At 40.9% G+C, this 13,910-nt stretch overlaps 1 protein-coding gene across 1 annotated transcript in view; it reads right to left on the reverse strand.

The window, feature by feature from the left end:
• Positions 1-13,910, reverse strand: part of ENPP2 (ectonucleotide pyrophosphatase/phosphodiesterase 2) — a 639,793-nt gene that overhangs the window by 314,703 nt on the left and 311,180 nt on the right. The window contains 1 exon segment of the mRNA XM_029591948.1: positions 3,694-3,725. Coding sequence (XP_029447808.1) covers positions 3,694-3,725 — 32 coding nt within the window.

Genomic DNA, 13,910 nt, shown 5'->3' on the forward strand with positions numbered 1-13,910 from the left:
AACGTGGACCCTTGAGCCGGCTAGAGTGCTTGGAGGATCCACTGAAGGAAGGCCTACAGTGGTACTCGTAGCCAGGAGGTGGAACAGGACCAGGAGACCTGACAGGACCTTCATCTATACCAACCCTCGTTCCCCGGAGGCTGAGCCCTTGGGTGCCGGGGCCGGAAGGACTTAGGCAAAGGTCTCCTAGCGAGGAAGAGTCCGGTGAACAGTCTGAGTCGAAGCAGGCAGAAGACTTGAGAAGTCTGAGACAGTCCAGGAGTTGTGGCAGGCAGCGGAGGTGCAAGACAAGGAGTCAGGCCAGAGGTCAGGGCAGGCAGAAGACAGACGAAGCCAGTGAACACGCCAAGGGTCAGGACGGGCAGCAGAGAATTCCAGGAGCCAGGCCGAAGTTAAAAACCAGAGAAGCAAGCAGGAGCAGGACCACGGGAGCAGGAGCAGGCAGGAAGACACGGAAGAAGGCAGGAAGGCTGGAATGGTAGCAGGAACACTGGAGCGGGATCTGGAACAAGCAGGAACAGCAACTAGCTACTCAAAGAATTGACCTGTTGCCAAGGCAAGGCAAGGCATGATGATCTTCAGGACTCTTTTATAGTCCCCAGCTGATGACGTGGAATTTGGGGCCGGGCCAAGGTTTCCCGCCGTGGCCCCTTTAAATTCTGGAGTGATGCACGTGTGCGCACCATAGGGGTGGAGCTGCCCAAGGAAGCCAGCATCTCCGTCGTGGGGAGTATGCTGCGGGAAGGCCCCGACACAGTCTGAGCCTGGACGGGGAAGTTGGCGGTGACAGTCGGAGAGTGCCAGAAGCTAAGAAGGGACCCGGCCATGGCTGCCCACGGCCAGGGATCCCAGTATAAACATACTAGTGTGGAATAAATTATATATTATTGTTTATTATGAAATGTTTAGTCTGAAGTGTTTCCTTTGTTTTTTTGGGATTGAATCCCAGCTGACATATCTTCGACCACTGTTCAAGCCTCCTTAAATCATGTTTCATTCTCTCTACTCTTTCCGGCGTGTCCACTCTTTTGCAGATCTTAGTATCATCCACAAATAGACAAACTTTACCTTCAATCCCTTCCGCAATGTCACTCATAAAGATATTGAACAGGACCAGTTGCAGCACAGATCCTTGCGGCACTCCGCTTACTCCGCTAAACTCTGTTCTCTCTTCAGAGTAGGTTCCATTCACCATCACATGCGGTCTTCTATCAGTCAACCAGTTTGTAATCCACGTCACCACTTTGGTGCTCACTCCCAAGCTTCTCATTTTATTCACAAGCCTCCTATGCGGGACCTTATCAAAAGCTTTGCTGAAATCCAAGTAGATCACATCAAGTGCTCTTCCTTGATCCAATTCTTTAGACACCCAATAAAAAAAACACAGTCAGGTTTGTCTGACAGGACCTTCCTCTGGTGAATCCATGCTGCCTTGGTCCAGCAATCCTTTTGCCTGTGGATGGTTCACTATCCTTTCCTTCAGCAGGGTCTCCATTAATTTTCCTACCACCCAGGTAAGGCTAACTGGCCTGTAGTTTCCAGCCTCCTCTCTACTCCCACTCTTGTGAAGCAGGACCACCACTGCTCTTCTCCAATCACTCAACACCATTCCCGTTTCCAGGGATCTATTGAACAGGTCAAGCAGTGGACCCGCCAGCATATCTCTGACCTCCCTCAGTATCCTGGGATGAACCTCATCAGGCCCCATGGCTTTGTCCACTTTCAGTTTTCCTAGCTCTTCCCATACATTTTCTTCTGAGAATGGAGCTGCATCTACTCCACCCCCATTCACAATCTTGTTAACTAGCGACTGTCCTTCTCCTGGGTCTTTAGTGAACTCTGAACTGAAGATTTGTTTAATATTTCCACCATTTCTTTGTCTCTCTCCACACATTGATCCTTGTCACCTTTCAATTTCACTATATCACTTCAGACCTTTCTCCTTGCTCTGATGTATCTGAAAAATGTTTGTCACCTCACTTTACCTCTTTGGCCTTACTTCCTTCCACCTGACTTTTTGATTACTTTATTTTTGTCCCTCAGTTTCACCAGATATTCTTCCTGTATTATGCTTTTGGGATCCTTTATATTTCTTGAACACTATTCTTTTTTGCTTACATGTTAGCCACCTCCCTTCAGAACCAAATCGTTTTCTTATTTCTCTTACTTTTGTTTACTTTTCTAACATATAGACTGGTTGCTTTTGTAATTGCTCCTTTTAGTTTGGCCCACTGTTGTTCCACCTCTCCCATTTTCTCCCAGTCTTCTAGTTCTACCTCCAGGTACATCCCCATTTCAACAAAGTCCCTATTACTGTGATATGATTTGTACTCTGGAATAGAATATTAACTATTTGGGACTTAGACTTATTGTGAAATATGGGAGTCAACAATTTAAACACGGGCATTTCTCTTCTAGGAAAAGTCAGTAAAGAGAATTTGGAAAAGGAAGAATTATCATCATCAGATCTTTGTGTTTCAGCCTTTCAGCCTATTTGGATTGTAAATTCTGTGAGAAATAAATGAATTGGATTTGGATTGGATTACTCACCGTTCCAAACCCAAGCTCAAAATAAATTACAATCAGGTAGACTAGCTATTTCCCTGCTCCCACAGGGTCTACAATCTAAGGACCTAAGGCTTTTCTCCTATTCTGTGTCTATGGGAAAAATGCTTATTAAATGAAGCCTAAAGTTTGTAGTTGAACCATTGGAGGATGTGCATTTGTTGGGCCATTCAAATCATGAGTACACACATACCTCACAAATATACGGTACGCATGTAAGTTACGCATGTAATAACAGTTCTTAAGAAAATACATGCATATCATCCGTCCTTACAGGTACGAAATGAATGGCCCAACAAATGCACATCCCCAATGGAAGCTAAAAGTGATTTGCCAGAAGCATCAGTGGGAGAAGCAGGTGTTGAACCTGGCTTCTCTGGTTCTTAGCCCATTGCTCTTAACTACTAAGTTGCTCTTCCACTTCACTACTATAGTATTTTATATGGCGCTAATATACATTGTGACAGAGATAGAACTATCATACAAATATATATTTCATAAATATAATAAATGATAGCCAGTTATCTCAAACAGGAAATGAGATACAAAATAATAATCCCTCATAGACAAGACATTTGATGGTAGGAAAAGTCCAGTCTGGAGGCGTTTGAAAATTTAAGACCAAATCAAGTCTCTTTAATGCAGGCTGTTGATTAATAATAAATAATAAAGGCCTTGTCCACAGACTATTACTGTTATTCTAATTTGATTTTGAGCAGGTATTTCTGTAGAGAGGAAGTTTAAGACATTGTTTACTACATTCTAAGCAGATGATGAATGAAATGGAGGATTCCTAGGGGGACTGATTCACTCCATGCCAATCAATCATAGAAAAAGAGAATATGACAACAGTCTGCTTATTTCTAATGCAATATCCTAATTAGCTAAGGATTCTCTGTGGTTACCCCATGCTTTCTTGAATTCTCTCCACTGTTGGAGCTCTATACCTCTGCCAGGAGGCCATTCTATGCAAGAGTCACAGAATTTTCTATTTGTACTTATATGTATCTTTGGCAGAGGTAAAATATGCTACTCAGTCAATGTCTTGTTGTGTACTGGATCTAAACTTTATTCATGTGTATTTTCATATGGTATACAACATTCTAGTTACAGTTAGATAATACTTACTGTAAGATTTGCCACAATTGCTTTTGGGTCATCTGTTAAACAAAAATATCAAAATGAGACATTTGAAAAGTATAGGTTTGATTTATTTGGTGAAGACAATAACAAAAAATATAATGGAGTGAATTTGAACTTAAGGCTCCTTCAAGTCACATTATGAGTTAAAATCATATTGTATAACATAAGACAAATATAATGCATCACTAAAACATGAAGTCAGCTAGCTGCTCAAAATGTATAAATAAAAATATAAGTGAAGAGGTAGAGAGATTTAGTGCATAAAGAAGCAAAAAAAAAAAAAAAGTCACTTTAACCAAATTGAGAAATAATATTTTCTGCTAGCTAAAGCTATTGCTTCCCATTTCATATTAACCCTATTTCAAATTTATAGAAACACAGAAACATACAAATGAAGGCAGAAAAGGACCAAATGGTCCATCCAGTCTGCCCAGCAAGCTTATGGTAGTAACTGGTCATACAGGTCACCTTATTATCAGTTTCCCAGACTGTCAAATTCACAGCCCTTGTTGGTTGCTGTTTGAGCCCAATTCCCATTACCTCTTGCCATTGAAGCAGAGAGCAAAGTTGGAATTGTATCAAAAATATCAGGCTTATTGGTTAAGCAAGTATCAGCAAGTTACTCCCATGCTTATTTGTTTTCCCAGACTGTGCAATTCAATGTCCTTTTCGGTTGCTGTCTGAATCTAATTTCATTTTTCCTCTTTTCCCCCTGCCATTGAAGCAGAGAGCAATGATGGAGCTGCATCAACAGCATAAAAGCTTATTGGTTAAGGGTAGTAACCGCTACACCAGCAAGTTACCCCCATGCACTTTTTTCTTAATTCCCATCCTTTAGCCTTGAAGGATCCACAGTGTTCATCCCATGCCCCTTTGAAATCTTTTACTGGTTTTGTGTTCACCACCTCCTCTGGAAGGGCATTCCAGGCATCCACCATCCTTTCTGTGAAGAAATATTTCCTGACATGGATTCTGAGTCATCCTCCCTGGAATTTCATTTTGTGACCCCTAATTCTATTGATTTCTTTCCAATGGAAAAGGTTAGTCGTTTATTGTGCATCATTAAAGCCTTTCAGGTATCTAAAGGTTTGTATCATATCTCCCCCGGACCTCCTCTCCTCCAGGGTATACATATTTAGGATCTTCAGTCTCTCCTCATAAGTCATTTGATGAAGACTCACCACCATTTTGGTCATCCTTCTCTGGACCGCCTCAAAAAAATAGAAGGTAAACAATCAACACATTTGTCCAGCTAAATTTGGCCCTAAGCCAGATAAATGCAGGGATCTGAAAAACCCACTTGTATGACCACTGGCCTTTGCTGGATAAATATTTAACTGGCTGAGAACTTATCCCACTATGTCAGAGTTGTTCCGGGGCAGAGCAGCACTATCCAGCTAACTGCCTGATTCTATGGGAAAATACCTGGATGAATGAGGCCCTAAGTTAGCCAGATAACATCAATTTTCTGCATTATCCAGTAATTGTAGCCTGATAACATAAGGACAGCCAGACAGCAATCCTAAAGTTAGTCGGATAAACTTATCCTGCTAACTTTGAAGTAGCTGGGTAATATTTAGTGGCACTACTGCAAATCATCATCTTTCATCATAAATCACTCAAAACTTTAATTCCGATGTCAAGAAGTTTACATATCATGATCTGCTATTGCAAAAGTTAGATCATGCCATCCTAATCATTGTACAGTGGCACTTATGGAATACAACGTATGGGCTTTATTTACCATGGCTTTTCCCAATTTTGGGGGTGATTTCCAAACCCCTTGGGGAGCCTGAAGGGACTAGCCACACTGTGAATAAGTACCTGTGGACTTTGCAACTACTTTACTGGAAAATTTCATAATGAAATCCCAACACATGGTGTGTCATATCTGCTCTCCCCCCAGTTCCCAGACCCACTCCTTTTCCCCACAGAGAAGAAAGGCAATTTTCAACAGGGCACTGTTCACCTGTGTAAAAAGCTTTGACAATTGCACTGTTGTGTCTATGGAACAAATCTTAGTAAATTTTGCCCCTAGGAAAGTGGTGGCCAATTCTGGTACTTGAGAGCCACAAATGAGCCTTGTTTTCAGGATATCCACAATGAATATGCACAAAATAAATTTGCAGACATTGGAGGCAGTGCATGCAGATCTGTCTCATGCATATTCATTGTGGATATCCTGAAAACCTGGCCTGTTTGTGGCTTTCGAGGACCACAGTTGGCCACCCTGTCCTAGGACATTTGTGCTATTTCCAAAAATATCCTTTATGTGAACTGTCATTAATACTATTTGATGTACTGTGGTACATGGATGTCACTTTTCACCAAATAACCTTGCAAGTCCAATGTAATGCACAATTCATCAAGATAGAAGAAAAGCAAATGTAAAGAAAACCAGTGAGAAGAAAAATAACTGAATACCACACAGTTAGAAAACAGATGAATTCTGAGCCAATTCTGGAAGAATTGAATAGAGGAACAGTACAAGTTTCTATGGGTATTTTTGTTCTGGAGTGTAGGGGTGGTCAAAGAGAAAGACAGAAGAGGGTGAAATGCAAAAGAAATAAAATTGGCAGACAGATGGAATGACTTGAAGGTGGGAGAAAAAGCAAAGTTAGTGAAGCTAATACAGATGTTAAAGACTGATGCCGTGGCTATAATTTGATAACAGTTGTCTTGGGGCAAATATTCAGCCACTATCTGACTATACAAGTTAGCCAGATAAACTTATCCAGCTAACTTGGCCGAGTTATTCAGTGATATGGTCATGCCACTGAATATACTCGGCTATTTTATAGTTAACCAGAAAAGTTTATCCAGCTATCTTTAGGACAGCTGAATAGCTGTCTTACATTTATCTGGCTAAGTGAATATCAGCATTTATCTGGCTAGCTTAATTGGATTAGTGGCTTTTCCCCAGTGCGCCCTATCTCACCCCACATTTAACCAGCTGGATAAGAAGTTAGCCAGCTAAGTGATTGCCACTGATTGCGCCTGAATATTCAAATGGCACCACTTAGCTGGCTAAATCCTAACTTCACTGGCTAAGGGGTGCTGAATATTGGACCCCTTATCTTTTTGCTGTCCTCAAACAGAAACTACTATATTCAGTGCTCCTAGAATCCCATGATACAATGAGCTGACCACTGGAGATGCTAAATAGTTGGCTGTGCAACAAGTTTTGTTCTAGAACAGAAGTTCCCAAACCTGTTCTGGAGGACCCCCCAAACCAGTCAGGTTTTCAGGATATCCACAATGAGATAAGTTTGCATGCAGTGGAGGCAGTGCATGCAAATCTCCCTCCCCAAGTCAACCTGACTAATAGTTTATGGACTTCTCCAATAACTTAAGAACATAAGAAAATGCCATACTGGGTCAGACCAAGGGTCCATCAAGCCCAGCATCCTGTTTCCAACAGTGGCCAATCCAGGCCATAAGAACCTGGCAAGTACCCAAAAACTAAGTCAAACCTTGTCAAACCTTTTTTAAGCCCAGATACATTAACTGCCCTAACCATATCCTCTGACAATTAATTCCAGAGCTTAATTTTAGAAGGTTTTGTTTGAATAACTCATAAGAACATAAGAAGTTGACATAATGAGTCAGATCAAAGGTCCATCAAGCCTAGCATCCTATTTCCAACAGTGGCCAATCCAGTTTACAATTACAAGTACCCAAACATTAAATAGAGCCCATGCTAGTCCAGGAACTTGTCCAAACCTTTTTTAAACCCAGCTACACAAACTGCCCTAACCACATCCTCTGGCAATGAATTCCAGAGCTTAATTGTACACTGAGTGAAAAAGAATTTGTTTCTGATTTATTTTAAATGTGCTACTTGCTGACTTCAAGGATTGCCCCCTCGTCCAAGTATTATCTGAAAGAGTAAACAGATACACATTTATCCATCTTAGTAATGGGGCTTACCTTAATATTCTTAGACATATTTGGTCTGTGTCTGTGTTAAATATCTCTATTAAAATTTGATATGTGATGTGATTCTTATGCAATCTGAAATGTCATTTTTGTTTTCTGCATTCAGTTTGCACATTTTTTTAATAGTCGGGTGAAATGGCTCAGCTACACATGCCAGCAGATGGAATTAGGAACTCAGTTCATACAGTGCTATACACTAACAGGCCAATGCAATATAGTGTGCTCAGCTGAGTGCATGGCTTTACATTGATTGGACGCACATTTTGGCCACGCGTCCTTAACCCCCGATGCAATATGAGGATTAGTGCGTCCAAAACATATGTCCAAATCACTGCAAAGCTAATAGCACTCATCACATGTAAAGTACATGCAGATTAGTACTATTAGCTAATCCCCGCGATTCAAAAAATTTCCTGCGCAGCCAATGCGCCCTTTGCAACACAGCAAATTTTATGCCAGCGAAAATGTCTACTGCACTCAAGGGCTCATTGGAAAAAACAAACAATCCTGCTTTCCGTGATTCCTCCTCTTAGTATCGTCTGGATACTGAGTAGGAGGAATCACAGAAAGCAGATCCAGGTTTAAAAAAAGCCTTGAAAAAAAGAATTCTGTGCCGGTAATGGGAGAAAACGTCCGCTCGTATTAAGCGTTCATTTTCCTAACCCGCACTGACAATCACCTCTCCTAGGAGCCCGATCCAGAGACGGCGTTAGTGAAAACAATTTTCCCTAGTGCCTCCTTTTTAGCATGAACCCTCATTTAAATATTGGATTGTGTGCCCAGGAGAGGTGCTGGGTGCGCGTTAGGAAAGCGGGCAATCAGCATTGAGCTGTAAGTTTCTAGAGATATCTCTTCTACGGTCTTAGTTTCTGTGTCTTTCTGTGTTTATCAAGTCATCAGTTTTTTGCTTCTTTTGGGAAGGGAACATGTGATTCCAAGGATATAGGAAGAACTCTTTGCTCCTTCCCCTTTGTGGGCAAGCCTGGACTGCAATTACTCAAGCTGATGAGTAAGAAAGAAAAGATTTTGTATGTCCTTCATCTGCTTTTGGGACTCTTCACCTGAAAGAAGCTGATGCAGGTATGGGCAGCTTTTACCAAGAACTTCCTGGGATATTCATTGCTGGAATTTGGTTCTCCTCACCATATGAACAGTTTGGGTTTTTGTTTTTTTATTGTCATCGCTTTGTGCAGGTCATGTATTTCTGAATCTTACATATTTTGTATTTTCTTGCCTCTTTGGTAAAAGCATTCCCATGCACAAAATGAAAGTTTTGAAGCTTTTTTTGGCTGGTATTGTATATATGCATTTTTATTTCTTGCCGAACATTCCCTTTGTCCTTTTCAGGTGATCTCCTGTCTCAGGGCAGGCAGGGAAGACACGTGAGACAAGTCTGCATTACAAGCCTCCAGTTTGTCCAGACTATGCTTTATTTTTCAAAATGCATGTTCTAATTTTGTCTTTCGGTTTCTTATAAAACACTTGATGGACTGTAAATAGTTTGGGAGCTGAGCATATTTTTTCCTGTTCATTTTAATGACTTTTTTTTATTTGGTGTGTTCTGTCCTTTTTCTTAAAATATAGTAAGTGGGAACCTAGATGACACTCGCCACCCCCACCTCCACCCCAGGACAGTGCATCCTAAACTGGTCCCTGAAGGTCACCAAGTAAGTCTGGTTTTCAGGATACCTGCAATTAATATGCATGGGATACAGAATATCTTGTGTATGCATATGTTTTTTATGCATTTTCATTGTGGATTTCCTGAAAACCTGACTGACTGGGGGCTCAGACAGATTTAGAAACCTCTCCCATAGAGGCTATTTCACCAATTATTTTATGTCCCTTGTTTTTAATTAATTTCCTGCTTTTTTTTTTTTTAAGAGGACTATCTTATGTCTAACCTGCGTAACCTTTGAAACATCTTAAAAAATTAGAACATTCTAACCAAGGATAAAACTTTGCTTAATTGAAAAAATCAGCTTCATTGTCCAATCCTACCAAATTCAAATATCACCATAGTTCTCTTAATTTCAGGCTGATCATCCTGAAGAAAATGTTACATTGAAGTTCTCTGTTGATAATTCTGATCTTGAAAGAATTAGAAGCTAAAGTTCTCACTACAGTAGGTAAAACATAAGCTTTAATAATAGGGCAAACAGCAAACAGCAGGCCCAACTATCTGGAACAACATCCCAGCTGACCTCAGAATGGAACCCTGCCTACCAACATTCAAGAAAAAACTTAAGACCTGGCTTTTCCGCCAAGCCTTCTCAGATACCCATGACACACAATAGTCGACAGAACTTCCTTTAGGAGCAATGGATTTCCATATTACCCCTAAGCCCAGAATAAGAGCCTCCTGACTGCTCTGTTTATACTAATAATTTCTCCGCTATCTCTAGCCTTTCCTTCCTTCAGCAGTCTATGCCTCCAAGTTTAATTTCCCTGTTAAATGTAACTTTGCTTTTTCACGTTCATCCTTTTGTTTTGGTTACTGTTCTTGGTTCAGTTCCCCTATTCGATGTGAACCGACCTGATATGGTCTCTACCATGAAGGTCGGTATAGAAAAGTGTTAAATAAATAAATAAAATATATTCTACAGGAACCTTCAAGAAATCTAGAAAAAAATGTCCTTAACATATCTAAGGGTGAGAATCAGGTACAACCTAGGAAAATTAAACAATATTAAGCATGTTTGCTTACTGTAAATATTTTCCGTAGATAGCAGGATGAATTAGCCATTACATATGGGTGATGTCATCCAGCAGTACCAAACAGTCTCGTTTCTTCAGGCTGTAGAGCTTTGAGCTCTATTGAGCATGTGCAGGAGATCCCGCACGGGCATTGCCTCATGAACCTCCTTAATCTGTAACAGAGCTGAATTAGCAATGTAATCGACTCTCCAGAGAGGTGGGCAGGTATTCCATAGCTAATTCCATCTTGCTATTTACATAAAACACCATTTACCATAAAACAAATATACTTTTTCTGTCAATAAGCAGGCTGAATTAGCCATTATCTGTGGGAACTCTCAAGCTGAGGGATTGCAGTGGAGCGATTATTGAATATGCAACCACGATTCCACATGGAGAATAGTCTACAACGAGAACAGTTTTTCTAAACTGCTTGTCCAAATCTGCTGTCAGTCTTTGAAATGTTATCAAAACAGTGTTACAGCTTTGCAGTTATCGTTGATGGGTACTTCTCAGAGATGCACTACAGAGGAAGCCTCAGTTGATGAGCTTGACTGAGTCCTGTAAGTTGAAGTCCTGCTAGAGTACAGCAGTGATATAAGCAAGCAGCTATCCAACTGGATAAAGTTTCATTTGGCGACTGCTATTCCAAGGCACTTAAGGTGTAAGAGATAGAAAGCTGCTTAATTTGTAATTCGCTAAGACCTGTTTTGTAGTCAAAGAAGTGGATAGCTTTATCTCCCCTCATGTACTACCAACCTTCTTCCATGAGACCTTGGGAAGAAGGTATGTAGTACAACTGACTGATGATTGATATGGAAGCTCAGACTATTTTCAGTAAGAATATTGGGACAGTATAAAGAATCACCCCTGTTATGATAGAACAATCTTGGAGGATACTGAATGAAACCTGTACTTCATGAACTTTTCTCGATGAGGTGACTGCAACAAAGAAAAGTATTTTCCAAGTTAAGAACTTTAAAGGAGCTGTCTTCAAAGTTCAAAAGGAGGTTTCATCAATTGAGAGACGACCACATGGAATACACTGTTTCTGTTTTGGGGATTTTCGTACCATTGTCCTTTCATAACCCAAGTCACAAGCAAGTATGTGGAGATTGGTCTGTTGTCTAACAAAGTATGGTAAGCTACCATAGAGCTCAGATATATTCTTAATGAGGCAGTAGCAAGGCCAGAATTTGATAAGAGTGGAGTAGCCAAATGGTTAGAGCAGTGAACTGTGAACCATGGAAACTAAATTCAAATTCCACTGCTATTCCTTTTGATCTTGATCAAGTCAAATTATCCTCCTTTGCTTCAGGTGCAAACTTAGGGCCAGATTCGTTAAGGCTGTTCTCCTAATTTGTGTCTATGGGAAAAACCCTTAGTGAATCAGATACTCAAGGCCTGATTCATCAAGGCATTTTTCAGAGACACGGAATAGGAGAAATGCCTTAGTGAATCAGAGCCTTATATGGTAAACCCTCTGTGAGTAGAGAAATACCTACAATACCTGAATGTAATTTGCTTTGAAGTACTGAAAGGTAGAATATAAATAAATAAGGTGAAGCAAATATTGTAGCTGCAAAGGCTCACATGAGAGGGGATCGGAATCATGTTGTTGGCACCTGATGGAAAACTTATTATTTAAAAATGTATTACCCACTTATCTAGAAAGCCTTCAACATGACCTTCCTGGTTGAAGACTTTCTAGAGGAAATTAAGAGATCTTCAATTGCCAATGTTAAATGAAGACTGGCAATTGCTGAATGTTCAGCATCCACACTGCAAGGTTGAAGGCTGAGAGATTGGAAAGATGGAGCCAACCTTCTCTTTTAACTCAAGACAACAGGATACTCTGAGTGGTATGGGAGGACATTTTGAAAGCTTGACTAGATACACATATCAAAATCTGCCTGGGCCACACCAGCACTATGAAGATCAGAGAGGCTTGATGTTGGATAACTTTTTGTATTGTAATGGCAATAAGTGGTATCAGTGGAAAAGCATACATGAGACTTTGGCCCCATTCAAGAAGAAAAGTATCTTATGCTAGCCTGAGATATATTGGAAGAATGAAGCAAAATTGATTTAGCTTTGTGTTTTACTGTGATGCAAACAGATCCGCTGTCTGTAGACCTCAAGAGCTGAACAGTTCATTCGCTGCAAAGACCATTCATGAGATCAAAAAACAGCTGAAACAATCCACTAGAATGTTGGAAACAACTGGCAGAGAAATTGTTTGCAGAGTTATGTGGTGTTGTTCCGCTCAGTTCCAGATATTCAGCACATCCTGGCAGGGAAGCCACGATCCTTTTCCTCCCTGCTTGTTGACGCAGAGCATGGCAACTTTATTGTCTGTTTGAATCAGGATGTTCTTTTGTGGAGGAGATGCATGAATGGAATGAGAGCACATCAGATTGCTCTTAGCTCCAAGAAATTTATCTGGAAGACAGATTCCAGTGGAGACCAGAGACTCTGGGTATAGAATTGTCCTACATGGGCTCACCAACTTTTGCATGAGGCTCCTATTTTAAGGATGAGCTGATGAGAGCTTAATAGCAGTGGCGCACCATCTTGGAGCACTTGTGGACACAACCACCATTTCAACTCCCTTACCATTGGTGGTGTCATTTGTATTACTTAAGACAGTGATTGAGTCCACTGATCCCTCAGAGATCTTAGACACAACTGGAGGTAATATATGTGAAGACAAGATAATGGATCTACATGCATAGCCACCACCACATGACTTAGAATTACAAGGAGCCTCCTGGCGGTGGACCTCGTATTGGCAAGCTGTGCATGAATAAGGGAGATCATGGTCGACCTCTATGGACAGGAATGCTTTCTGAAGCAAAAAGTCTATGCAGGCTCCAAAGAACTAAAGCTTCTGTGTGAGTTCTAGGTTGGACTTCTAGAAGTTAATGAGAAATTATAAGCTCTGAAAAAGATATATGATCACATCTAGATAACAGAGCATGGCTTCTCTTGAATTTGCTGCGATTAACCAGTCATGGAAAAACCTGAATGCCCTGGTAACAGAGGTGCACTGCTACTACTGCGAGGCATATGGCGAAGATTCTAAGGGCAGAGGAAAAGCCAAATGGAAGTGGAACAAATCCACTTGGAACTACAGATAATGCCAATCGGCCAGGTGGGTTGGACTATGAATATAAGTGTCTTTGAGATCCAGGGCATACATTCATTCACAGAGTTCATTTTGAATTTCTCCCAGAGAATATGCTTGTTGAGGAGCATATTCTCCTAGGAGATAATAAAATATCTTGAGAAGAAATCCTGCTAGTGTGCACTGCAGGAAATATCTCCACCGCTTGGTGTTGTAGAAGAGATTGCATCTCCTGATGAATATGAGGGAGCTGAGAGAGATCTACTCTGGACAGCAGTAGTGTGAAAGGGTTGGGAGTTGGGAGAAATGCAACTAGTACTGACAGTGTACAATGCTGAGTTTCCATAAGTCTTTGGTTATTTGACGCCATTGATCAAAGAAAAACTGAATTTGTCCCACTACTGGAAGAAAAGGATGGGGATTGGACAATGGTATAAAA

The sequence above is a fragment of the Rhinatrema bivittatum genome, chromosome 2 (genome assembly GCF_901001135.1).
Source record: "Rhinatrema bivittatum chromosome 2, aRhiBiv1.1, whole genome shotgun sequence".
Taxonomy (NCBI): domain Eukaryota; kingdom Metazoa; phylum Chordata; class Amphibia; order Gymnophiona; family Rhinatrematidae; genus Rhinatrema; species Rhinatrema bivittatum.